Source organism: Carex rostrata, chromosome 32 (genome assembly GCF_964058835.1).
Source record: "Carex rostrata chromosome 32, lpCarRost1.2, whole genome shotgun sequence".
In the NCBI taxonomy this organism is placed as follows: domain Eukaryota; kingdom Viridiplantae; phylum Streptophyta; class Magnoliopsida; order Poales; family Cyperaceae; genus Carex; species Carex rostrata.
The window spans coordinates 2,658,837-2,686,240 of NC_135949.1; the positions used below are offsets into that span (position 1 = coordinate 2,658,837).

Sequence of the window (27,404 nt, forward strand, 5' to 3'; positions counted from 1 at the left end):
TTTGGATATCTGCCATTTTATTATATTTATCTCCAATTTTCAACTTTCTGATAAGGCCTTTTTCTCTTTGTTAGACATAAAATTATTTGATTAAACAACACTTCGATAATTAATTTGAGTCCCAATGGGTGACAAAATCATTTTGAGTACGTCCAACCTTTTGAAGGAACAAAACCTATGAACACGATCCTTTTAATGGAGAACAAATCTTAAATTGGTCCCCGTTTTGTTATCGCATTCAAAAATTTGAGCACCTTAATTATCTAAGACTTGTCTCTTTTTTTTTTTATTTAGGGGTGCAAACGAATTGAATAAATATCAGACCATATCGGGATTCGGATGTGAAATTTAGATACGGATATCCGATATTCGAATATCTGTAAGGATATGGATATGATTTTAAATTTTAATTATCTGTATTCAAATAGTAAATATATATCACATAATATAGTATATATTATGAAAATATATATGTATATATCTACAAATATCCGATATCCGATCTGTATCCAAAAAAATAAAAACAGATATGGATATAGTTTTACCAGTATCCAATCCGTATATGATCCGTTTGCACCTGTATGTCTATTGCATTGTCGTTTTGGCAGTACTATTCCTATAGTTTTTGCAGAACAAACCCTGCCACGATAAATAAACATCTTGAGTTGTTACACATTAGTTAGACGAATTTAACACAGAAAATTCAAGCCATGACCTTTTTTGGTTCTACTAATTTTTACTTTTTCTTTTAATTTAGGTCATCGGTTGGTAATTATCCAAATAAGTTGGGGGTACTAAATGCAGAATCTCATTATATTATCTGGTGCATGCTAATCACATTTTTTTGTTTCTATTCATACTAAATAGAACCAAAATAAAACCCATGAACTAAAAAAAGGGCAAGATTTCTGAGTTGGATGTTTCTATTATTGAAGGAATGCTCAACAAAATGTTCCATAATTATGGTTTGAATATATTATACATTAAATTTAATACAATTATCAAATAATAGTATTTTGTTTGGTTATTACGGTTGGTGGAGATTAAATTTAATACAATTATCAAATAATATATTATATATTAGGTTTAATGAAAAAAAAATATAATATTTTGATTTCCGATAAGAAAATTGATAAGCATTAATGATTTAATTGGGGGATGCTAGCAATTATACCAAAAAAAATGTATCATTAATTGTTGTACCCCTTCCTATGATAAAATTTCGGATTTGTTCAGAGAGAGAAACTGCAATTGTGAATTTGTGATGATATATCGAATTTTTTAATAAACCATAATTAGAAAAAGAATTTTTATGAAATCAACATGATTATATTTTTTTTTACAAAAATCATAAGAACTAAAATGCTATTTCGGTCCTGATTTTTTTTTTGACCGAAATGGCAATTCGGTCCCAGGTATTTTTACAATATTTCAATGTATTTTCTTCTCAAAATCTATGAAAACGGGTGGGACCGAAATCGCAATTCAGTTCTTAAGATTTTTGTACAAAAAAAAGTAATTATGTTGGTTTCATAAAAATATTTTTTCTAATTACGGTTTATAAAAAAAAATTGTGATATATCTTCAAAAATGTAACATATTTGATGATAAATTTATCTGACGTAATATATAGCCACCAAATTTATTATAATAAATTAATAACAAATTAAAATTATACATGTGTTTGGTATAATTTAGAATTGAGTAAAGATGTTGTCCCCCTTGAATCTGTCCCCTATCTGTCCCCCTAATAACTTTCTTTTTTTGTTCTCTCACGTGGTCAAAACCCACCCTCTTCAATCTTCAATCTTCTCACGTGACGAGGAGGGCGTGGTGCACCGTCGAGATCCGGTGAGGAGAGCGTGGTGCACCGTCGAGATCCGGCGAGGAGAGCATGGTGCACCGTCGAGATCTGACGAGGAGAGCATGGTGCACCGTCAAGATTCGGCGGAGAGAGCGTGGTGCACCATTGGAGGGGGTCCATGCTAGCCCAGCGAAGGTTGTCACAATGCAACATATGAATACTTCATTAGTTAGATATGAATACTTCAGTTGTTAGATATGCGTACTTCATGTTACATATGAATACTTCTTGGAAGAGGTGGGATGAGAGAGATGAATCTGACTTTGAATTTTGAATTGTATAAATTATTTCGAACATGTATGAATACTTCGTAATCGTCAGTATGAATAATTCTTTAGTTAGATATGAATACTTCATTGTTTTAGATATGCATACTAGTCTGTTGAGAATATTTCTTGGTCCCAATCTGGGCAGGTGTGAATATTATTAGTGTCAGATGTGAATATTGTTAGTGTCATGTGTGAATACTTTATTAGTTAGATATGAATAGTTATATATATGAATATTTCATTTGTTATATATTGAGTACTTCATTAGTTAGATATGAATACTTCATTTGTTAGATATGCATACTTCATGTTAGATATGAATACTTCTTGGAAGAGGTGGGTGAGAAAGATGAATTTGACAATGAATTTTGAATTGTATAAATTATTTTGAACATGTATGAATATTTCGTAATCGTCAGTATGAATACTTCTTGGAAGAGGTGGGGTGAGAGATGAATCTGACTTTGAATTTGAATTGTATAAATTATTTCAAACATGTATGAATACTTCATTTGTTTAGATATGAATACTTCTTTATTTAGATATGAATAATATATAGTTTCGCTGTAGTGGTCCCCAATCTTGGCAAATGTCGCTTTCAGACGATTGCGGTCCCCAATCCAGGCTGTCACAAGACGTCAGCGGTCCCCCTGGTTGTTACTGGTCCCCTCCAGCTTGTGTTTACATATGACAAATGTTTATGATAATAAGTATGAATACTATAAATTCGTAGGTATGAATACTATATGTTTTGACTATTAATAAAATAGCATTAATCTTGCTCTTTGGTGGTAGTTAGCACGTTTTAACTTTTTTTTTTGTCTTTTAGTGCGGGGGACAGATAGGGGACTGAAATAGGGGGATTGTTAGTCGATCCCTTTAGAATTTTAGATAGTTGAAGGAATATATACGCAACAACTTTTAATATTGGAGGGCAAGAATTTTTTTTTTTTTTTTGCATTTATCAAATAACGGTTTAAATTTGTTGACAATAGACCGGTGACTAAATTATTTGTAAAATGCTTCGAATTTGACATATGATCCATCGAAAACAAATTACAATATCGTATTTAATTCTTATATATATTTTTTATTTTTTTATATCCACCATCACATTGGCAAAATAACTTGGAATTATATATAACAAAACCATAATTAACTCAACCTTAATTTTAAATTACTGAGAAGGAACCAAAGTTATTAATATATAAATCAGTACCTAAAAAAAAAAATCATCTCAGTAATAAGGCAAACAAGCCAGAAACATCTATTGCACATTTTCAAAGTTAAGCAGGTAAAAGACATCGGTGCAATAGCATGCTTAAATTTGATTTAAAAGAAGACGGCCCAAACTGGAAAATGAAGAACGGCCCAATATATTACTCTTTCAATGTTTTAATTTTTAGAAATTTAAAATTAGATTTGTCAAAAACATATTGATTGATTATTTTTTTCACCATAATAATAAATGACCAAACCGATTCGGTTCATGGTTAGTGGAGATCTGAAATAGAGGTGGATTTTTTTTTTTCGGAGTTAGTGCAGTTTTTTTTTCTCTATTTTATGTTTGGATCGCTAAAATATAGCGTTATTTCTTAAGTTAACATTGTTCTTGCTAATTCATCCAAACAATAAAATAATACTAATTTCATATAAATCAGTACCTAAAAAAAATGGGGGCCAAAGTTTGAATTTGTTGAAATCTGTGCCACTTACCAAAAAATAAAAGTTGAGACCGCAGAATTAATTGGCGACTTCTAGTCTTTGAGACCACTAAATAAATTGACAATTTGGATGAATTTCAAATTTTATCAAACTATTTTTTTTTTTGTGTGAGTACGATAGAAATAAAAATTTCGGTACATTCTTAGTGCAGCCTACTTAGGTAGGAGTGTGTAGCCTATTCGGGATAGTGCAGGGGACCAGTATTATTTGAGCTTTGAGATTGGTGCGTAATGTATTTGAACAATTGAGATTCTCCAAAATGTCACGTATAATATGAGATATCTCAGAGGATGCGAATTCCTTAGGTAGGATCCGTGGTTGAAGAATTTGAGGTTTGAATGAAGAGAGCAAGGAGTGTTGGAAGTGTGTGGTTGGGTCTTTGCTAAGTCAATGAATCTTTCTCTCTCGCTTTCATAGCAGGTGGAGCTATTTGCTGTTCTCCTAATTTGTCAAAATCAACAGTATAATTTAGTATTATTGGGAGAATTGCTGGTGTGCCCCATGAAAATATCCTAAATTAATTGCTTATTTCCCCATCAAAACATTCAAATTGCTTATATTTACATTCTAAATTTTGATACTTTCTTATTTCCCCTAGTATTAATTAAATCTTAAAATTAATAGAAGCTGTTATTTTAAATTTTATTTTATTTTAAAACTGAAATGTTTATTTTATCTTTCTTCTTGAACTAGCATTCATGGTTAAGCTGTACATGGTCATCCCCAAATATACTTTACAAAAGACAATTGAAGAAAATCCAAATAAAAAGATGGATTTCAAAATGTTCGAATAGACTATAAACTAATAAAACAACACCAGTCCTAATTTGACAGTAGAGAAACTAAACAAAACAAATAAAAATAAACATAAGGCAAAAAGATAACGAAAAATTCCTATAAATTAGTAGCTAGTACCTATAGAATTTATATGACTGATCTCAATGTATTTCCTTACAAATAACAAATTAAAAGACAAATAGAGATTAAGAAACTAACAAAGCAGACAAGTGATTAGCAGCGTGAGCTAATTAATCCGTCAATAATTCAAGAATATAAGGTCCATTTAATTTGTTGGTAATTGAAAGAACTCGGAGACCAAAAGCTTCTTGCGCGAGATTCTACAACTTATCTTGCCTATGAAGAGAAGCAGAGGAAGGCATGATAGGCACAAGGGGATGACCATGTACAGCTTAACCAAGCCATGGAGGCTTCAAAAAGAAGGGCAAAATAGACATGTCAGTTTTAAAATTAAATTAAATTTAAAATTCAGCTTATATTTTAAGATTTAATCAATACTTGAGGAAATAAGAAAAATTCTAAATTTAAAATGGGGATACAAGCAATTTGAATGTTTTGATGGGGAAATAGACAATTTAGGATATTTTCATAGGCACATCAGCAATTCTCCCTATTATTTATATTTTTATCATCCATAGAAATAAAATTAACCTGCACGTCAAGCAAAAAAGCAGATCGAGATGCACAAACTATAAATTTAAATTATGTTAAGATTTATGGCAAATTTTAGTTTTATCAAATAAAATATAAAAGTTTTAGTACCAGTTTTGTCCGTAATTGCAAATTCTAAATCAAAATAATATGCCTAAATAGAGTGCACCTACTGCAATTCTACAAAAGTTCGAAAGCCCCGCTCACTACCTTCAGTTTCTTTGAACAATTCACCTCTGAATGTTTGCGTGTCAACAAAAGAGCGAAACTTATTACCATCATCATTACTTGTTAAAAAAATTTTATGAATAAGAAAAGTTGTTAATATACAAGTACCTTTCGGACACTTTTGTTTTTATATCACAATCGTTGAATTATTCAGTAGTCGAAACTATCAGTAAATATATATAGAGATAAATGAATTATTTCAGTTCAATTCGGCAGGGTTAAAATTTCATTATTCGAGAATAATTCATGTATAATTTGGATATAATTCCGAAATTATTTGAACTGGAGAGATCTCAGTACCACAAGGGAGCAAAAAATACCCAAAAAGAAAAATTTACAAAAAGTTCGCAAATAATTCGTAAAATTCAAAAAAATTTCATAAAATTCGCGAATTATTCGATCAAAGTTTGTTCAACTGAATTATTCAGCATTCAGTGTGCCATCATAAAAAAACAAATGATTCACGAATCTTGTGACTACTGTCAATACTATTCTTAGACAAGTGATATTTTATCGATGATGAAATCTCAAGTTAATGCAATTTTATCCTCAATTTTTTTTTAAATCATGTAGCTAACAACCAGCAGAGGCTGATTAAATTTGTTTATTATTTATATAGATATTTAATAAAAAATTTGTTCATTTTAAAATTATTATATAATTCAACTCCTCATAAAAATACTAAATGTATATTTATAATTAAAATTCTATTTTTGTAATTATGATGACTTTCAAACACTATATCATGCGTGACCATCCATTATTCATTTCACACATTATGTATTTCATATTTGAAGAATCTTTCTAAATTTACTAGTTGCGTCCTATGAAAATAAATATGCTAATATTTTTAAAAAATAACAAGAACTTGTTCTTCTAATCTCAACTGTTCAAATTTTTCATGCACAAATCTCAAAGAAATTTTTCATACACAAATTTTAACAAAGACCAATAAAAGGTTCATGTTATTCCTTGAAAATAACAACAGATTTATTTCAAATTCAGATCCAGTGAAATAACTCAATCTTTTGGTTTTAAATCTGAACCATTTGATTCAAATCCGCAATAATTTGTCCAAAGTGGAGTGCACAATGAGTTCAAATCGCGAAGCAATCTCAAGCAACGAATTCAAATCGAACAGTCCGATCCAAAACCTAAAGACTGGGTTACTTTAGGGAATCCAAACCCATTTATTTCCCTGTCCTGTGACATGAAACCAGTTGAAAATGTAAAACTAAGAAAGACAACATAGAGAAGAGAACAGGGATCCCACCCACCACACCTACCACACATCTTTATGAATGTTATGAATCATGCTGTTAAGGACACAGCCCTTTAAATCAGATAGCTAATTAAGTGATGGAGCCTTCTGAAAGCAGTCCAATAGGTGGCCATCAAGGCCGATAGAACATTTGCTCATCTTTAATATATATAGGCCCAGATAAAGCCCATATTAATTTATTTTGCAATAGCCTGCAACTGCAACGAATATCTTAAGACATAACAGCCCCACTCCACTGAAAAAGAAAAAGTAGAAGTTAAATAAGCATTGACTACTGCTCTCATTTTCACGCCATTTTCAAGAGCTCACCTTTATTCTTTACGCATTTCTCTCTTTCACAACTCACATCTTAGGTTCTTTCCTCTCTCTTCACAAAAAATAATCTACAGAGAAAAATGGTAGGGAATTTGATAACTTCTCTGCTCTCTCTAGCCACCAATTTGCTCCCCTTTATTACAGCCTCTGCGCATGCTCCTTCTTCCTCTTCCTCTTCCTCTTCATCAAATAACTCCGAAAGGGGGCGTGCTCGAGCTGTTGAGGAGGATCTTAAGAGGCTGATGCGAACTCTAGAGCGAATCAAGGCCACACTGTATGATGCTGAGGAGAGGGAGATCAGAGACCGCTCTGTCAAGCTGTGGCTCAAGGAGCTCAGGAAGGTCGCTTATGATGCTGACGATGTGCTCAGTGAGTACCAGTATGAGGTCACACGTGTCCAAGTAGAGGCAAGGAAGGCTTCTGAAGCTTCAGGTCTTCACAAGAGAAAACAAATAGAGGTTAGTAGTTGGTATCTTGTGCATATAGAAATTTAACGGATCTTACTTGTGATAGTGTTACTATATGCAATTTGTTTTCTTTCCGTTGCATTGGTATCCACTGGAGTGGTCACTTATTTTATAATAAGCTTTTCAAATCTAACATTAGAGTGTCAATATATTGATCCCTTGAATATCATTTTTAACTATAAAATTACAAAGTTTGACATACGAATCTAATAAATTCCTTTTTGGACAGTACATATATTGTTCCAATCTAATGAACTTGTACATGTAACTTATTTCTGTACATATTCGATGATTTATTAAAAAGTCGGAGGTCAATTTGCAAAAGGATGGAGCAGTCACTCACATAGTAGGCGCCTTGATCCCTTAATTAATCATTTTCAGCTAACAAATTATGAAATTTAGCATTGTAATTCATTTCTTTTTTAACAGTACATTGTACCAATTCCTGATGGCATTGTTGATCGGCTTAACAAAATAAGAAGTCGATTTGATGAAATAGCAAAGGATCGTGACGCTCTTCAATTAAGGGACAGTGATGGGGTGAGGCGTCCGAACAATAAACTTTCACGACCCCCAACGGGTCACATGGTAGATGAGGCTGGCATTTTTGGGAGAGATGCTGAAATAAAGAAGGTAATCAATTTGTTACTATCTGAAAAAGAAAAGCCCTTTTCGGTCATTTCAATTATTGGAAAAGGTGGTCTCGGAAAAACCACCATTGCCCAATTGGTCTACAAAAATAAGGGAGTTTCCTGGTGCTTTGATTTAAAAGGGTGGGTATGTGTCTCCGAAGAATTTGATGTTATGAGAGTGATCAAAGCAACCATTGAATCATTCTCCAAAACAAATTGTGGTTTAAGTGAGTTGAGCCCATTACAAGAAGAGCTTGCAAAAAATGTGAAGGGAAAAACAATACTACTAGTTTTAGATGACATGTGGAACGAGAATCGTAAACTTTGGGAGTTGTTCCGAGTTCATTTTAAAGAAGCAAGGATGGTCAGAATTCTCGTGACAACAAGAAATGAAAAGGTAGCAAAGGTCATGGAAACAACAACCTGTTTTAACCCAAGTAACTTATCTAAAGATTCATGCTGGCAGTTATTTGAGCATTATGCATTTAGTGGTACAAGTTGCACCATGCCAAAACACTTGGTAGATATGGGAAGGGAGATTACCATAAAGTGTGGTGGGTTACCATTGGCTGTAAAGTCAATAGCAAGTCTCCTTAGGCATGAAACTGATGAAGAGGTTTGGAGGGAGATTCTGGAAAGTGCTCTTTGGGAAATAAAAGAATCAAAAGAAGAGATTTTCCCAGCACTTCAGATTATTTATGCTCATCTACCTGGTCATCTTAAGCCATGTTTTTTGTTTTGCTCAACATACCCAAAAGATCACGTGTTAAGAAAAATGGATTTGATATGGTCGTGGATTGCTCATGGGTTCATCGAGTCCCGGAGAAATAGAGAAATCACAGAAATTGGTGTTGAATATTATAATGAGTTAAAAGAGAGGTCATTTCTTGATGATGCAGGTGTAAATCACGAAAAAGATTGTAGTAAGTTGCATGATATAATCCATGATCTTGCTCGACTTAATTCTAAGAATGAACACTACTCGGTGGAGATCAATCAGCCACATGATATTCAAGAGAGAACTGTCTTGCGAGAAGTATACCATTTATATGTTGGCGGTTCGATGGGCTTGGGATATGTAAATCGAATTCCCCAAGAAAATATGAAGGGTTTAAGAACTATTATTATTGATATGGGAAGATGGGAAAAGTATTTTGACCCAGAATTAGAGTTGATGGATGATTGTCAAGATTCTTCGGAAGGCATAACCTTACGTAACATCACTACATTTGAAGTGCTCAGGGTATTGATATTGAAATGGGATAGTTTGACAAAGATTCCTCACTCCATTTCCGAATTGAAACATCTTACCTATCTAAGTATTAGTTCTACAGATCTTAAAATGTTACCATTATCCATTGGCCTCCTTTACAACTTGGTGGATTTACAAGTTGATTGTGACTCCCTTGAATATCTACCTGACAATATTGGTGATCTGGCTAACTTACAGTTTCTATGGATTTATTCTGGTGGCAACCTTAAAGAGATACCAAAATCGCTCTGTTCACTTACTAACTTACTGGAATTAACTATTGATGGTCGATTCTTGGATTATGTCCCCCATGGTCTTGCTAATTTTCCGTCAATAACAAAAGTTCAAGCATGGTGGAAAGTCAGAACTATAGGTTGGTTAAAGGATATGAAGTACCTTAAAGGGATGCTCTGTATTGAAAACTTAAAGAACATTAATAATTTAGAAGATGCCAAGCGTGCTAACCTGAGAAATAAGTGTAAACTTGAGATTTTGGAGTTAAACTGGGATGATAATGATGGATTTGAATACACCACGGACTCAGAGCTGGAATTAATACTCGTACCAGAAGCTTGTGAAGGTGGGATAGTTGGCGCAGATGATGTACATTTTTCCTTGTGAGAATGCCTTCAGCCACATCCTAACCTCAAGAAACTTCTAGTATCAGGCTACCCTTCTACCATAGTACCAGGATGGATGGGGGATCCATTGTTATTGCGGTCAATTGATGAACTCAGGTTAGAAAGTTGTGGCTATATTCAATCCCTTCCATTCGGTAATCTTCACACTCTCAAGTGCCTCGACATTACTGAATGTTCTAATATCCGAACTATGCAGCTGGAGCTGCTGCCCTCCCAGCTTGAAGATCTCATAATTTCTATGTGTGACCACCTGGAGTTCATTACCGGATTTGGGCATCTAGATATGTTGAAAAGACTGTCAATTTTTTCGTGTGAAACCCTGAAATCACTAACAATGGATGGACTGCAGTTGGTGGAATCTACAGAGCTATTTGGTGATTTATCTCATGAAATACCACAAATTAATCGGCAGAGCATTTCATCACTTACAATTTTGTCAATTACATCCTGTGGTTCGCTTCATTTGCTGCCGGATTGGTTGATTCCATCTGGGCCTTGTGAAGTGTTGGTTCGTGGTTGTGGCTGCCCTGACTACAAAAAATCTTATGAGGTTCATAATTTTATTATTATTATATTTATTATTATTTGAATATTTAGATTTTGACCACTGAACTTTTTCACTTTTTATGTAACCATAAGCCTTGGTAAGATGTTGACTAATCAAGCTACTCCTGTTTCGACAAATAAATTTTTCATTTTTTATATACTTGTTTGTTTCTAATTCATAAGCTCTTGTCCAATTTTTTTGCAGCGTTTTTAACGTCGCCCACAAAGAACACTTAGGAGTCGAAGATTTTTATTAATATCCCTGAAACAAATGTAAATTTTAAAAATGCCTCTGTTCCCAATTTTTTTTTAAAAATGCCCTGACCGCCTGGGCCCAGGGCGGCCCAATATTCCCTGTGAGGCGCCACCCTCTGGGGCGGCCCATAGCACAAGTGAGGCGCCACACAGCAGGGCGCCCCATATCTAATCTGATTTAAACCCCGTTTTCTGCCTCTGTCACTTCTCGATTTGAGAATTTCGCTCGAGGCGAGAAACTGAGTGAATAGGTATGTTTTTTAATTATAATAATTAGTCATTACTGTAGTTATTTTTTACTGTTTGTAATTACTGTTGTGTACTGTACATTTACTGTTGCGTACTGTACATTTACTGTTGCCTACTGTACATTGACTGTAGCGTACTGTACGTTTACTGTAGCAATTTAGTTGTACACGCACTGTAGCGTACCGTATATTTACTGTAGCAATTGCTGTACACGTACTGTAGCAACATTGTAATTTTTTTAAAAAAATTTTTAATTATTTTTCAATTAGTCATTTATTTTTCAATTAGTCATTTATTATTGTACCCATTATTATGTCATGTAATACTTGTCATTTTTTTTTAAATGTAGTTTGTTAAAGAAGAGATGTTAATTGCACTGTATGTCAGCGGCAAGCTAGAAAGGGATGAAGATGGCGTGCATTACACGAAAGAAGTCGCATTTGGCTTCGAGATTAATGAAAATACCACATTTGAGGAACTGAAGGAGCTAATATACGAAAAGACATCTGTAAACCCCAACAGGTATGAAATAGAATTGGCTACACGGATTGACAACTCACGTGTGGGGGGTAGACCTTACTTTGTTAAGTTTCCAATAACAGATGCCAATTTGTGGAGAGTTGTGTATACTCAATTTGTGGCTTGTGGGGTCCCGGTGATGGACATATATTCGAAGAGGGTTCCCCGGACGAGGGCTGGACCTTCAAGTTCGGCTGGGGCGGGACCTTCAGGTTATGACAATTCGGGTTATGACAACCAGGGGTACCACCAGCACTCCCCTTATGACCACCAGGAGTACCACCAGCAATCCCCTTATGACAACCAGGAATATCACCAGCAGTCCCCTTATGACAGCCAGAGGTACCACAGCCCCGGTTATGACAACCAGGGGTATCACAACTCCCCAGAAAATACTGAAGAGTTGCCACCACCACCCAGACAGACACCCATAATCCCTAGATTTCCAACTATGCCAGAGTCAGGACCGGTACCCGTTAATCGAAATGATATTGATATTGATGTTGATGCTATTGATGCCATACCAGAAAGGGAAATGGAAACGGGGGACGAATACCAAGGGGTTTGGGAAGCTGATGACTTATTAGATGGTGATGCAAATGTACCAGGTTTATCCAGGGCAGAAAAATTCCCGATTACAGGTCGGGGAAGTAAGCATCCGGTCGCCACATTCAACGACACCACAGCTTTCGAAGAGGCAGACATTAGTTTCTTCGGTCCTCGTGTTGAATACAACAAAGAACTTGCCGCAGGGCAAGTTTATACCAACATAGACGAACTTGTAAAGAAAATAAATGAGACTCATGTTCACGGCAACTGGGAATGTATACTACACAAAAGGGACCGAACAAGGTTAGTTGTGCTGTGTAAAACTCACCCGCGCTGCGAGTTCCGCCTTTTTGCAACCCCTGTGGGTTCAGGGGAAGCATGGATGATTAAGAAGTGTGAACCACCTCATACATGCAAGTCTGCGTCCACAAGGACAGACCATGCGCAGCTGACGACATCACTAATTGCCGATGCAATTGAGGAGGACATTAAGTTGGATCCATCGATGAGCATCAAGGCGGTGGCTATGACCGTCAGACACAAATACAAATATGTAATCCCAAAATACAATAGGCTGTGGAGAGGTCGTGAACTTGCTATCTGCAGGATATTCGATAGTTGGAAGGATTCGTATGGCTATCTGGCACCATTGCTCCAGGCCATGGCAAGTACAAATGTCGGCACCATATATGAGCGATGGCATGGCCCTTTTTTTGATAAAGACGGAGTACTAATAGAGGGAGCTCAACAATTCAAGGGCATAGCATGGGCTTTCGGTGCTTGTATCCAGGCTGTGCCATACATCAGACCCGTTATCAGCATTGATGCATGCTTCATGTCTGGCCGTTACGAGGGGAGGCTACTGATAGCATGCGCATATGATGCTGAGAACCAGCTGTTGCCTTTGGCGTTTGCAATTGTTCATAAAGAAGACGGCGAGAACTGGGGATTCTTTATGCAGTTTTTAAGAAGACGGGTGATTGGGGAAGGGAAGTTTTTCTGCGTGATATCAGACCAGCACAAAGGAATAAAATATGTTTTTGATCGTGAAGATTACGGTTGGTCAACACGTACTGGCCAGTGTGTGCACAGGTTGTGTATGCAACACGTTGCGGAGAACCTTTCCAAGGCAACCGGGGGCGACAAGTGGGTTACTGATACATTTAGATGGAATTGCAGAAAGAAAAAGCCGAGAAGGGTGGTAGAGATGACTAGCAGTTTTGCAAAGGTACATGTATTTCAATTGTTTACATATATTATTGTACTTTAAGAAAACAATTTTTTTTATTACAATTGTTTACTTACATTATTCTATTTCCTTATTTTTTATGTAGTACATGCCAAAGGCAAATCTCTACTTAATGAAGGTGGGCAAAAATAATCCCCGAGATGTCAACGAAGATCCAGCATACGAGAAAATATATCAATCCCGTGATGGAGGTTGGCGTTGGAGAATTATGACCACCAACGGGTCCGAGTCGCTGAATGCAGTATTCAAGCAGAGCCGGATGTTGCCTGTGGCTGCAGTTGTAGAGGACACATTCTACAAGTTAAATGCCTGGTTTCAGGAACGACGTGCTAAGGCCGCAGAATTAATAAGGATGAACCAGTCATTTTCAACAAGGATGGAGGAGAAACTAAGACGACACAGGGACAAAGGTGCAACTATGACCGTGATCCCGATGGGTAATGATGGAACAGAATTCAAAGTGCAAAATCCAAATGAGTACGTTCCTACCAGCCGTAAACCAGACGGCACTATGGCGTTTGTCAAGAGGGCTTGCAAGTACGTGGTTAAATTCGGAGATGCCAGGGCGGTAACCTGTACATGCCAGGGACCCCAACTAAGTCACATACCATGCAGTCACGTGATGGCGGTATGCCGAGTGAGGAACTACTGCGAGGATCACTATGTTGCTGACATGTACCGTACCGATTACCTTGCTTCCACTTGGGGTGGATCTTTCCATTCTTATCCCGATCAGCACGAGTGGCCTGCATATGTCGGTGATAGAATACTCCCTTCAGAAGGATGGATAAGGAAGGGGAGGAGGAGACACAAACGTGCTATAATGACCATGGACGAGATGGGTGGTAGGAGGCCATCGGGAAATCAGGCTCGCCGTTCCGTTTCTGACAGGCGCAGGGCAGGTATGTAGCATTTTTCGGAATTCATTTATGATTTTATTATATTACTAACTGAATTGTATTCTTATTTTCAGATGCCATAAACGCGCACAACGAAAGAGAAAATGCTAGAGTTGTTGCTGAAGCAACTGGTAGAACACAACCCCCCCCCCTCCTCCGAGCCAATCATCTAGTTGCCAAGCCTCTACAAGTAATGCCGCACCTGCAGCTCATACCAGTACAACTAGTCGTTTGTTAGGTTTATTGAGACGTCGTGGTAGGGGCAGATAAACTTGCTATTTTGCTTGTGTGAACTTTTTTGTTTATTGTAATATATTTCTGACTGTAGTATTTTTACTATGGGACCGCTGTATTACATTGGCGCGCATTATGTTGACATTATGTTTTATTATTTCATGTTCATGTTGGTATTATGTTGTTTGCACTTTACATTTCGTTATTGTAACATAGTTTAATAATACAATTAAAGTTGAACAATATAATTAAAAGCGTAACAATATAATTAAAACCGTTAGATGTTCAATCTATTATAAAATATGCTTGGAGACCAAATTTTACATTTTTTGACATACTCATAATATTTTATTTTTTGACATACACATATACATAAACCCTAAACTTTTTTCACAAAATTATTCAAATCAAAATACTAAGATTTCTCTAAAAAAAAAAAAAAAAAAAAAAAAAAAAACACACACACATGAGGCGCCCTGCTGTGTGGCGCCTCACTTGTGCTCTGGGCCGCCCCAGGGGCTGGCGCCCTACAGGGAATTTTGGGTCGCCCTGGGCCCAGGCGGTCAGGGCATTTTTAAAAAAAAATTGGGGACAGGGGCATTTTTAAAATTTACATTTGTTTCAGGGTTATTAATAAAAATGGCCGCTTAGGAGTCCCCTCCAAGACTGGCGATAGAAATGAATTTACTATCCAATTTATTATATGATTTGTAATAAATGAGAAGAATTCCCTTTGCTTGTGAGGACTCATTTTCATTGTTTTTGTATTTTTTTTTTCTATTACTCTTTTTTCTTTTCTTCAAATATTCTTCTCAAGGGTATGTTTGGTTGGGTTGAGAATAGGTTATTTGGAATAGCCTATTCGGTGTTTGGTTGGGTTAGAATAGTCAAAATATGGAATCCAAACTTTTTGAGAATAGGTTATTTGGAATAGACTATTCCTAAGAATTTTGATATTTGACTATTCTTAAGATAAACGATACCTATTATTGATTTGGCTATTCTAGCTATTCTTAAATTGGCCATTTTTTGTTGTTATTTGGATATCTGCCATTTTATTATAGTTATCTCCAATTTTTAACTTTTTGATAAGGCCTTTTTCTCTTTGTTAGACATAAAATTAATTAATTAAACAGCACTTCGATAATCAATTTGAATCCCAATGGGTGAATCATTTTGAGTCCAACCTTTTAAAGGAACAAAACCTCTGAACATGATCCTTTCAATGGAGAACAAATCTTAAATTGGTCCCCGTTTTGTTATCACATTCAAAAATTTGAGAGAAGTCTGTTTTTTTTATTTAGGGGTGCAAACGGATTGGATAAATATCGGACCATATATGGATTCGTATGTGAAAATTAGATACGGATATCCGATATCCGAATATCCCTATTAATACGGATATGATTTTGAATTTTAATTATCCTGAATAGTAAATATATACCACATAATGTAACATATATTATGAAAATATTCATGTATATATCTACGGATATCCGATATCCGATGTGTATTCAAAAAATAAAAACGGATACAGATATAATTCTACCAGTAAGTAATTATCAGTAGATACGGATACGGATATGATTTTTGGTTCTACTAATTTTTACTTTTTCTTTTAATTTAGGTCCTCGTTGGTAATTATCCAAATAAGTTGGGGGTATTAAATGCATAATCTTAATATATATTATATAATATGGTGCATGCTAATCACATTTTTTTTCTATTCATACTAAATAGAAGTAACCAAAATAAAACCCACGAACTAAAAAAAGGGCAAGATTTCTAATTTCGATGCTTCTATTATTGAAGGAATAGACAACAATTTGTTCCATAATTATGATTTTGATATATTATAAATTTAATTTAATACAATTATCAAATAATAGTATTTTGTTTGGCTATTACGGTTGGTGGAGATAAAATTTAATATAATTATCAAATAATAGATTATATATTAGGTTAATGAAAAAAATAGAATATTTTGATTTCCGATAAGGAAATTGAAAAGCATTAATGATTAATTGGGGGATGTTAGCAATTAAACCAAAAAAATGTATCATTAATTGTTGTACTTGTACCCCTTCCTACGATAAAATTTCAGATTTGTTTAGAGAGAAAAATGCAATTGTGAATTTGTGATGATATATCTTAAAAAAAGGGTGGAGTTTTTGTCCAGAGGGCTTTGGACAAAAATTCATCCAAAGTCAGTTATAAACTAACCAATCTGTGTTAAAATTTATACGGATGGTTTAGATTTACGGAGCTATTTAGAGTAATTAAGTTTTAAATATGTTGGCACGAATCTTAAAGCAAATCAAGCAGTAATAACGAAACAACAACTATTATAATAACAAAATAGAATTATACATGTGTTTGGTATAAATTAGATAGCTGAAGGAATATGCAACAACTTCTATTATTGGAGGAATACGCAACAACTTTTAATATTGGAGGGCAAGATTTTTTTTTTTTTTTTGCATTTATCAAATAACGGTTTAACTTCGTTGACAATAAACCGGTGACTAAATTATTTGTAAAATGCTTCAAATTTGATATATGATCCATCGAAAACAAATTAAAATATCGTATTTAATTCTTATATATATTTTTTATTTTTTTATTTCAGCCATCACATTGGCAAAATAAGTTGGAATTATATATAACTCAACCTTAATTTTAAATTACTGAGAAGGGACCAAAGTTATTAACATATAAATCAGTACCTAAAAGAAAACATCTCAGTAATAAGGCAAACAAAGCCTGAAACATCTATTGCACATTTTCAAAGTTAAGCAGGTAAAAGAGATCGGTCCAATTGCATGCCTAAATTTGATTTAAAAGAAGACGGCCCAAACAGGAAAATGAAGGACGGCCCAATATATTACTCTTTCAATGTTTTAATTTTTAGAAATTTAAAACTAAATTTGTCAGAAAACATATTGATTATTTTTTCATCATAATAATAAATGACTAAACCAATTCGGTTCATGGTTAGTGGAGATCTGAAATAGAGGTGGACCGAACCAATTGGTTAAGTCATCCCGCCGAAACCCGTCCTCCTCCTGCGCTCCTAAATCGCCGATTTTTTTTAATAATAGTATAACAAAAAATAATAATAATAAACCCAAAACACTTTCAAAATGGAGGAATTCTATATTTACCTAGGCCGCATAACCAATCTGCTGTTCATTTATGGGGAGCCGCATATTGACTTAGAGGTCCCTCAAAACTTAATATATTTAATATTACAATGCATTTTTTTGTGCTTTTGGAGGACCACTAAGCCAATATGCGGTCCCTCATAAATGAGCCACAAATTGGTTGTGCAACCCAAATAAATATAAAAATCCCTCAAATCTAGAGTGTTTTGATTTATCTATTTTTTTGTGTTACAAATAAAAATTTCGGCCTAAATCGCAGTATGGGTTGAATCAAAACAATTATTCGTTCAAGGGTTGAGTAAATCGGTCTAGAGATAAAGGGGTCGAATCTATGTGGTTGATAGTGCGCAGCTTGCTAAACAGAGTGAACCAAACTATTGATCCGATCATCCTATTGTGGTTTGGTCATTGCTATTTTGGAATGAAAAAAAGAATCAATAAATATTGACAAATTAATATTTTTAATTCCGAATTTTTCTTTTTGACTCTTAGAGTGCATTTGGATTGTCAAAAATAACATGAAGCGTTGTTTCTGAGTTCAATGTACTATTTCTCATCTCTATTTTATGTTTGGATCACTAAAGAAAGGGATGGATCCAGAATTTCAGACTATGGGAGTCAAACGTAAACGAGAGTCAAGCATATATAAATTTTCCACTGCAAATGGGGTCAAATTTACTAATCCGTATCACCCCAGGTACCTGAGGTGCAAGCGGAAAATCTGAACTGTTCTTTTTTAGCTTGGCACAAATCTTAAAGCATACCTCCTACAGTCACAATAGGTTTGGATTGAATTTGATTTGGATGGAATTAATTTTGGATCGTTTGTTTTTTTTTTTAATTGTACTTTGAGGGGACACGGACTCCAAATTTACCCTGCCCATAGCAGTTTACTATTAACTATATACAAAAATAAGATAAAAATTAAAAATAAATGAAAATAAATGGAGTCAATTGACTCTCATTGCTTTAGGGTGGCTCTGCCCCTAGCTAAAGAACATATAGTTATTTCTTAAGTTAGCATTGTTCTTGTTAATCCGTTCAAACGATAGAATAGAGCTAATTCCAAGTTAGTGCTATCCTTGCTTTGGGGCCAAGTCTAGGGGCCTTCAAATGAATTGGCAGTTCCTTTATTTTTACAAAAATTATGAATTTTTTGAAATATGTATCTGTTGATTAAAAGTTTTGAAAAAAAAATAAAAAATCTGTGCCACGCCAAATAAATTATCTGTCATTTAAGAAAGAAAAGTTGAGGCCAATGTTTAAATTTTTTGAAATTTGTACCACTTACAAGAAAAAAAAATGGTTGGAATCGCAGAGCCAATTGGCAGCCTCTAGTTTTTAAGTCGCTAAATAAATTGACAATCTGAATGAATTTCGAATTACCATCAAAGTGAAGTGTTTTGTTTTATTTTGTTTTGTTTTGTGTTAATATGGTACAAATAAAAGGTTAGATTTGGAATAGCAGGTCCCTGCAATTCTTCATAATAACAGCAGATTTATTTCCACTTATTAGGTAGGGTCCGTGCTTGAAGAATTTGAGGTTTGAATGAAGCGAGCGAGTGTTGGAAGTATGTGGTTGGGTCTTTCTTGGTAGTCCCTACCAGCTTCGTTAGTTCCTCTGCCCCACACTGTGCTTGGTCAATGAATCTTTTTCTCTCGCTTTCATTGCAGGTGGAGCTCTTTGTTGTTCTCCTAATTTGTTGAAATCAACAACATTATTTATATCACCTATTTCAGACCAACAATTTAAAAAAAAAAAAAAAATTAACATGCACGTCAAGAAAAAAAACAGATGCACAAACTATAAATTTAAATTATGTTAAGATTTATGGCAAATTTAGTTTAATCAGGTAAAAAAAAAAGATTTAGTACCAATTTTGTCCGTAAATGCAAATTCTAAATCAAATTAATATGTCTAAATAGTTTGGACTGTAAAAAAATTTATTAATAACTTATAGAACCTAACCGAACCAAAGTTTTATTCCAATTTGTTCGGATTGTTTGATTCAAACCGAAATATATTATTTTTTATTTAAAGCAATTCATTTATAATAAACCGAAGTATATTAAGGAATAAACCCGGGTATTAAGAAATAAATTGAGATATTAAGAAATAAACCAAAGTATGTTAAGTAATTGATTAAGAAATAAATCAAATTATTAAAAAATAAACTAGGGCGGTCCGGATCAAAGTCATAATATATAAAAAAATTTCAAATCGAATCAAACCATTAAACCAAAAAAACCGAACAGTTTAATCCAAACCGGACCCAATGATCACCCCTACCTACAACCTACAGCAATTCTAAAGAAGTTCCAAAGCCCCACCCACTAGAGTGCGTATCCTCTGAGATATCTCAACTTTTGCGTGACCGACGTGTCCAGTGCCTATTCGGGGTAATGTAGGGGGTCAGTATTATGTGTGCTTTTAGATTCGTGCTGAACGTATTTAAACGGATGGGATTTTCCAAAAAGTCATGCAAAGTTTGAGATATATTAGAGAATACGAATTCCACCCACTACCTTCATTTTCTTTGAACAGTTCAGCTCTGAATGTTTGCGTGTCAACAAAAGAGCGAAACTTATTACCATCATCATTACTTATATAAATCAATACTAACGACTTTTCTTATTCATAAAAAAATTAAACAAATACCTTTTACAATTTTATTTTATATCACAATCGTTGAATTATTCAGCAGTCGAAACTATTAGTAAATATACTGGTTCGGACCTCTAAAGTAACTCAATCTTTGGGTTTTGGATCAGGATTGTCCGATTTAAATCCGTTGTTCGAGATTACTTCACATTTCGAATTCATCTCTCGGGATGTGTTATCTCGGATTCGAATCGGACGGTTCCGATTTGAAACCCAATCTTTGAGTTACTTCACTGGATCTAAACTTAAATATACCACAGTCATAAATGAATTATTCGAGTTCAGTTCGACAGGGTCAAAATTCAGTGATTCGGAAATAATTCGGGTATAATTCGGGAATGATTGAAAATTATCTAGACCGAAGATCTTAGTACCACAAGGGAGCAAAAAAAAAATCTAAAAAAAAATTCGGAAAAAGTTCGCGAATAATTCGTAAAATTCGGAAAAACTTCGTAAAATCCGAGAATTATTTGTGAATAATTCGGTCAAAGTTTGATCAATCGAAATATTCAGCGTTCGGTTCACCATCACCAAAAAACAAATAATTCGCATATCAATTGTGACTATTTCCAATACTATATTATAAGACTAGTGATATTTTCCAGTCGCTTGATATTTTATGAAATCTCAAGTTAATGCAATTTTATCCTCAATTTTTTTTTTGAATCATGTAAATGTATATTGATAATTAAAATTCTATTTTTGTAATTATGATGACTTTCAAACACTATATTATGCGTGACCATCCATTATTCATTTCACACATTATGTATTTCATATTTGAAGAATCTTTCTAAATTTACAACTTGTTATTCTCAAAAAATAACAACTTGTTATTCTCAAAAAATAACAACTTGTTATTCTCAAAAAATAACAACTTGTTATTCTCAAAAAATAACAACTTGTTATTTTAATCTAAATTGTTCAAATTTTTCATACACGAATCTTGACAAAGACCAATAAAAGGTTCATGTTATTCCTTGAAAATAACATATTTATTTCAAATTCAGATCCAGTGAAGTAACTCAATATTTTGGTTTTAAATCTGGACCGTCCGATTCGAATTCGTGATAATCTATTCGAAGCGGAGTGCACAATGAATTCAAATCGCTAAGCAATCTTGAGCGACGGATTCGAATCAAACGGTTCCGAAATCCAAAAATTGAATTACTTTAGGGGATCCGAACCCATTTATTTTCCTATCCTGTCACATGAAACCAGTTGAAAATGTAAAACAAAACAGAGAACAGGGATCCCACCCACCACACCTACCACACATCTTTATCCACCTCATTTCACGAGTGCGTATCCTCTGAGATATCTCAACTTTTGCGTGACCGACGTGTCCGGTGCCTATTCGGGGGTGATGTAGGAGTCAGTATTATGTGTGCTTTGAGATTCGTGCAGAACGTATTTAAACGGTTGAGATTTTCCATAAAGACACGCAAAGTTTAAGATATCTCAGAGGATATGAATTCTCATTTCACCACCCCTCCACTCCACATCATTCTTTCCTTTCTATCTTTTGAAAAGTCCACCTCTCTCTTTCTCTCCGACAAGAAGCCTAAAGACGCAACCACCAAAAATTGCGCCAAGAAAATGCCAAATCATTAATCATGCATGTCTGATCCGATCATTTATTATTTGTTCTCTTCTTTTGCATTTCCTATGCCCTGTTAATCTTAAAAGCAATACCTAACAAAATTGTACACACCAATTAAAGAATGCAAACATAATAAAAAACCAACATACAGTAAGGATCATGTTACTTGGCATCCTTGCTCATTCCCGGTATCAAGCAATCCAATTACAATAAATAGAATCAAACAATTTTTACTCATCCATCCCACCAATTTTTGCTTTTTTGGAACCGATCCAACTATAATTTCATACAATGAACTCACAAAATCTGGATCCAAATCTATTATTTTCCTGTTCAAAAGAATATCAAACAATGGACCAGAAAAAGAGGTTTGCTTCCTAAATAATACCAGTATACTATGAAGAAGGGGGTGATGAGGAAGGCTTACTGTTATTACTACTGCTGATATTATTATTTTTATCACTACTATTATTATTTGATGATGAAGAAGAAGGTGCGGTATCCCAAGGTGTCATGTCCATAGGATAACTACCAAGCACACGCAAAAACGAGGTGAACTCTTGTATCTCAGACAGAGCATTTTGGGCCCGCACGTCAGCCATTGAGGCCTGAAAATCCACGTAAAACATGTACTCAAAGTGCTTTGCGGTGCCGACATTGGCATCGTCAACCAGGCGGATCGGACGGTGGCGGTGGGGCCTGCTCTCGATTTTCGTCAGGCTGATGTCCCGAAATGCAAATGCTGATAAGACCTTGAAAAGCACTGATGTGCCCTCACGGTCGTGTGCAAAAACTATGCTTGTCTTGAATGGTCGGTCGGTACGTGGTATGATCGGTTCTCGTGCCAGCATCACGAACCGGGTCACATTTCCTGCGTCGTCTTGAATGCCGTCTGCCAAGATCTGTTACAACATGTAATTTTAGTAGTTTATGGCATGTTATAATAAGAAGCATCTTAAGCATTACTTTGGTTGGAGAGAAATAGGCAAATTTGGAACTCTTTGAAGAGTATCTACAATCTCTTTTCTTATTTGGTTTGAGGTTTGGAATTCCAATTTTTCACGAATATACTTTTTCTAATTATATCGCATCCACATTCTGCACCCCTTGTCAGCACTCCAAAAATATTTACACTTGACATGAAGTAATTTATATCTGAATTTTAAAGTATTTACAGATAGTATACATAATGTTTATAACTTTTTTGTCTGAATGATAATAAGAAAATTCAAGTTAAAGACTATTCGTGAAAACACTTTTATGAAAACATCTGAGGTGCATTTATCACTCCTTTTATATATAAGCCCAAAACAAAGATTGTATTTACAAAATATGACCTATGCTGTTTATCCATGCAAGTATGCTACCACCACTTTCTCAGATGTCTATGTCACAATACTACTTTTGAGGAAAGTATGAGCTAGAAGATGCATACATGAACCGAACACAAATTCATACTGAGAGGAAGCTTTGCATCTCACCAGATTTTTGTGAACAAATAAATCAATTAAGACACTTTCTCTGAATCTCTGATGCTTTCCTAATTGATTGTTTGTGATTAAATTAGCTTCAATTTCTCCTACAGATAACTTACTAAAAATTCTTATTTCCTAGGGTTAACATACCATACCTACAATCTCTCCAAAATTAGAAAAACAAATCACCCAATAATAGTTACATGTACCATAAACAATTGAAAAACTAACAACAGAGAAGAGATCAATAATTACCTGCATCCCGTAGAGCTCAGCTGCCCGAGAGGAAGCAATTGCTGCAGTGTCACGCAATCCGTTAGTGGCAATATACTCAGCAGCGGCTGCCGTATCATCAAACGACTCACGTGCAACATTGAGCCCCATTGAATTAAGCGTGAGTTCGCACTGCGCCAGCGCCTGGGGATGGCTGATAACCCTTGTCAGATATTCCTTCCTCACCCCCGGCAATGCGAGAAGACAATGGTGCACTGGAAACTGCACCTCCCCTACTATGTGTAGCCTGTGGCGAAGAAGCAGATCGTAATTCCGATGGATGCTGCCTCCTAGTGAGTTTTCGACTGGGAGCACTGCCCGGTCAGCGATCCACAGCTCCACGGCTTGAAAAGCAACTTCGAATTGGTCACATGGTATTGCTTCACAATTCGGGTAAGCCTTGGCTGCTGCCGCCTCGCTGTATGCGCCTGGAACACCTTGATAAGCGACCCGGAGCTGTGCACCGTGCATCGGCGCCGGTGACAGATCGGCTATGCTGAGAGGCCGTGGTAGATTGGACATGGGAATCAGATCTAGAGAGGCGGTTGAGCTATTGCTCCCGTTTATTGAAGCAGGTGTGTTTAGGTGGTTGCTGGAATCGTTGACAGGGAGCTGTGAATCGGAGTCTGTGCTGCTGCCGTTGCTGTTCCCTTGTTTATGGTTGTGAGGTTGGTGCTGAGAAGAGAGCGATTTGCTAGAAAGGATCGCACAGGAGGACTGCCAGTGGGCCCGGTCGAAGTTGGTGGGTCCAGGGAAGGCAGAGGCGTCGGAACGATACACGGATCGGACAGATGATCGGAGATTGGTGGCTGGGTGCATTTTAGGGGTACGAATTATAGAGCTGTGGTAAAGATTTGGGTTTGGTTTAGGTGAAAGCATGGTTGTCGCCATTGCTGAGATTCAAATACAATTAGGTTTCTTTCTGTCTGCTAGTGATCAATTTGAAGTGATCTTCTTCTAAAAATTGCTTAAAAAATGGGGTAGAGAAGTGTTGATAGTAGACTACAACACTTCAATTTTTTTTTGTGATTTTTTTTGTTGAATTTGAGGATTGAAGGAGAGGTTGAGAAGAGGGGACAAAGAAGGAAGGTAGGTGATGTTAAAATCACAAGGCCGTGGTTGGTGGTTGCAAATGGTATTGCGACTCTACTCGGCCGGGTTTTTTTAACCTGTGGCGCTTCCAGTGTGTCTATTATCATGTAGCGGGCTTGTTTTTTTTTTTTTTTTTTTGAAGACTTAATAGCATAGTGACAAATGAAAAGTTCGGGTTCGGTTAGACAAGTTCAAAAATTCATCATTCAGAAAAACAAAAATAATTTTTTGATGTTTTTTTCACCTTTTTCTGACGAATAATTATTCGCGATTAGCGTTTTATATGCATTTTATTTGCGAATAAAATGTATTATACGTTTTTTTGTGTTTTATTTGGAGTTCAATTCGGAAACGTCAAGAAAATATTTAATACACGAATAAAATACGAATATCTCGCGTACTATGTCACTATGCTTAATAGCGCTACTAAGTTGTATAAAAACTAAATATGTTTATAGCATCTCTAACAACATGCTAATTATCACTCAAATTACAAAGTTGTTACTTCTCATGTCATCATAACTTTGTCCTCTATTATCCTTACAACATAAAAGCCAGAGCTCTATTTTCTCTAGGATCTTCGATGCAAGGAGATTATAGAGGCATTAGTTTGCCTCTGAAAATCTGTAGCGGGCTAGTTGTTACTTGGATAAATAGTCACAAGATTCGCGAATTAAATCTGAATAATTAATTTTTTTGGTGATACTGAACTGAACGTTAAATTATTCAGTTGACCAAATTAAACTCGAATAATTCGCGAATTTTTTCTAAATTTTTCCAAAATATATATATATATATATATTTTGCTCTCTTGCAGAACTGAAATCTCTGATTCCGATTATTCCGAATCATTCATGTATTATATCCGAATTATTCTTGAGTCACGAATTTTTAGTCTCGCCGAATCGAACCCGAATAATTCATTTGTCACCTCTGGATTGGGAGTTGGAAAAGATGAAGTTGTGGCAGAATGGACATGGTTCATGTGGACCTTTCAAATTGTTCACATATGAAATTCGTTGGTTTAATAATATTCATTCTGTGATGGACATATGTGCCATAGATAATGGAAGGTAAAAGACTGGTAAACCAATTACCAACTGCGTTGATTTTTCTGTGCCTTATTCTTGAATTGGTATCCTCTGCATTAACTCAAAAGCGAACCTTTTGAGTTAATGAATCTTGACCATCCGATCTGCTTTGAGATCTATATAGACTAAATCTGCACTAATATTAAAGAGCCCTTATATCATAAGAAGAGTCAGATTGACTCTGTTTAAAATCAAATGGTTGAGATTCATTAACTCAAAAGATTCCTTTTTTAGTTAATGCAGAGGATACGCACTCCTTATTCTTGTTATCAAATAAAGTGTAAATTTAAATGTAATAGTTTCTTACCCAATATCAGTTTTGTAAAAAATGTCCGTTTAGATCGATTAATCGTCCGATTAGTTATTTAACGGTGATCAAACTGTCACAGAATTTTCTCGAATAATCAGCCGATTATTTCCAATTATGTCTGATTATTCCTGAATAATTCTTTGACGGTACCATATCCGTCTGACAAGCGCATATCGTTATTTACAACACTGTCCAATATAAATATAATAAAAATTACAATCATGGTGTGTTACAAAAAAAATTAGAAATGGCATCAGTTTTTTTTTTTTTTTTTTTTTACATTCAAGGAAGTGGTGAAGTACTACAGAAAGAAATAAATAGAGTGTGCATAGAAAATATGATTGCCTAGGTAGAATGGTTGGTGGTTAACTGGCTATCACTAGCATAATTATATCATTTTTCAATCAAGGGCAGTGGATCTAGGCTGTAGATTTTCACCGACATGATTTTGTCCATAAAATTCTCAATTCAATTTACCTACTGTTTTTTCTTATAAAATAATATATTAAAACTCATATTTATGTGACAACCATAACAACAAACAAAATGGTTTTCATAATTATAAAAGAATATTTATAGATGTATATCTCAATAATTTAGATATGCTGTCTATCAAATTTTGAAATTTATTAGTTTTTAAATTGCACAGAGTTTAATACACAATCCATCTAAATAAGAAAATATAAGTAATTTTTTTTATTTAAATAGTTGATTGATATTTATTTTGAAGGTCAAATAAATTAGTTATGAATATAATTTTTATTTTAAATGTAAATTTAGTCTGCTACTAAAGAGTATATCACTTTATATGTAACTGTTTTCATCCTTGAATTCAGTTTCACATGTGAATTCAGAAGAAAATAACAACAATATACATAAATAAATAGATTAATTATTAAAAAGTAAATAAAAAAAAGAATAACACAGTCATTATCGTAGGCCTCTATAATCAATGATTCAAGTATAGTTTTGCAAATTAAGTACCTCAGACTTGGCCACTTGGGCATATTTTTAATATTTCAAAAACAGGGACTGCTAGAAGGAACTAGGGTGTTCACTGGGTCCGGTTTAATCGGTTTTGAACCGAACAGAATTAGTTTGGACCAAATG

The 27,404-nt window shown here is 34.9% G+C and overlaps 3 protein-coding genes across 3 annotated transcripts; 2 read left to right on the forward strand and 1 right to left on the reverse strand.

The window, feature by feature from the left end:
- Nucleotides 1-7,148: 7,148 nt before the first annotated feature.
- Nucleotides 7,149-11,166, forward strand: LOC144548203 (putative disease resistance protein RGA1). The gene is made up of 3 exons (XM_078296908.1): nucleotides 7,149-7,590; nucleotides 8,029-10,674; nucleotides 10,876-11,166. Exons 1-2 carry the CDS (start codon nucleotides 7,213-7,215, stop codon nucleotides 10,102-10,104), a joined length of 2,454 nt encoding a protein of 817 aa, XP_078153034.1. The 5' UTR covers nucleotides 7,149-7,212; the 3' UTR covers nucleotides 10,105-10,674; nucleotides 10,876-11,166.
- A 366-nt stretch (nucleotides 11,167-11,532) lies between these two features.
- Nucleotides 11,533-14,730, forward strand: LOC144548168 (uncharacterized). Its single transcript, XM_078296876.1, has 3 exons — nucleotides 11,533-13,470; nucleotides 13,577-14,393; nucleotides 14,465-14,730. Exons 1-3 carry the CDS (start codon nucleotides 11,539-11,541, stop codon nucleotides 14,626-14,628), a joined length of 2,913 nt encoding a protein of 970 aa, XP_078153002.1. The 5' UTR covers nucleotides 11,533-11,538; the 3' UTR covers nucleotides 14,629-14,730.
- A 7,469-nt stretch (nucleotides 14,731-22,199) lies between these two features.
- Nucleotides 22,200-24,889, reverse strand: LOC144547903 (arogenate dehydratase 1-like). Its single transcript, XM_078296582.1, has 2 exons — nucleotides 23,784-24,889; nucleotides 22,200-22,955 (listed from the first exon to the last, which is right to left on the reverse strand). The coding sequence occupies exons 1-2, from the start codon at nucleotides 24,690-24,692 to the stop codon at nucleotides 22,449-22,451; spliced, it is 1,416 nt and encodes a 471-aa protein (XP_078152708.1). The 5' UTR covers nucleotides 24,693-24,889; the 3' UTR covers nucleotides 22,200-22,448.
- Between the last annotated feature and the right edge of the window lie 2,515 nt (nucleotides 24,890-27,404).

What these genes read in the sequence shown, in the direction of transcription:
- LOC144547903 (XM_078296582.1), bottom strand. Translation starts at nt 24,692, where the DNA reads ATGGCGACAACCATGCTTTCACCTAAACCAAACCCAAATCTTTACCAC. An exon ending in CTGAGCTCTACGGGATGCAG is followed by an intron (nt 22,956 to 23,783) that starts GTAATTATTGAT and finishes ATGTTGTAACAG; the next exon opens with ATCTTGGCAGACGGCATTCA.
- LOC144548168 (XM_078296876.1), top strand. Translation starts at nt 11,539, where the DNA reads ATGTTAATTGCACTGTATGTCAGCGGCAAGCTAGAAAGGGATGAAGAT. An exon ending in TGACTAGCAGTTTTGCAAAG is followed by an intron (nt 13,471 to 13,576) that starts GTACATGTATTT and finishes TTTTTTATGTAG; the next exon opens with TACATGCCAAAGGCAAATCT. An exon ending in TTCTGACAGGCGCAGGGCAG is followed by an intron (nt 14,394 to 14,464) that starts GTATGTAGCATT and finishes TCTTATTTTCAG; the next exon opens with ATGCCATAAACGCGCACAAC.
- LOC144548203 (XM_078296908.1), top strand. Translation starts at nt 7,213, where the DNA reads ATGGTAGGGAATTTGATAACTTCTCTGCTCTCTCTAGCCACCAATTTG. An exon ending in ACAAGAGAAAACAAATAGAG is followed by an intron (nt 7,591 to 8,028) that starts GTTAGTAGTTGG and finishes CTTTTTTAACAG; the next exon opens with TACATTGTACCAATTCCTGA.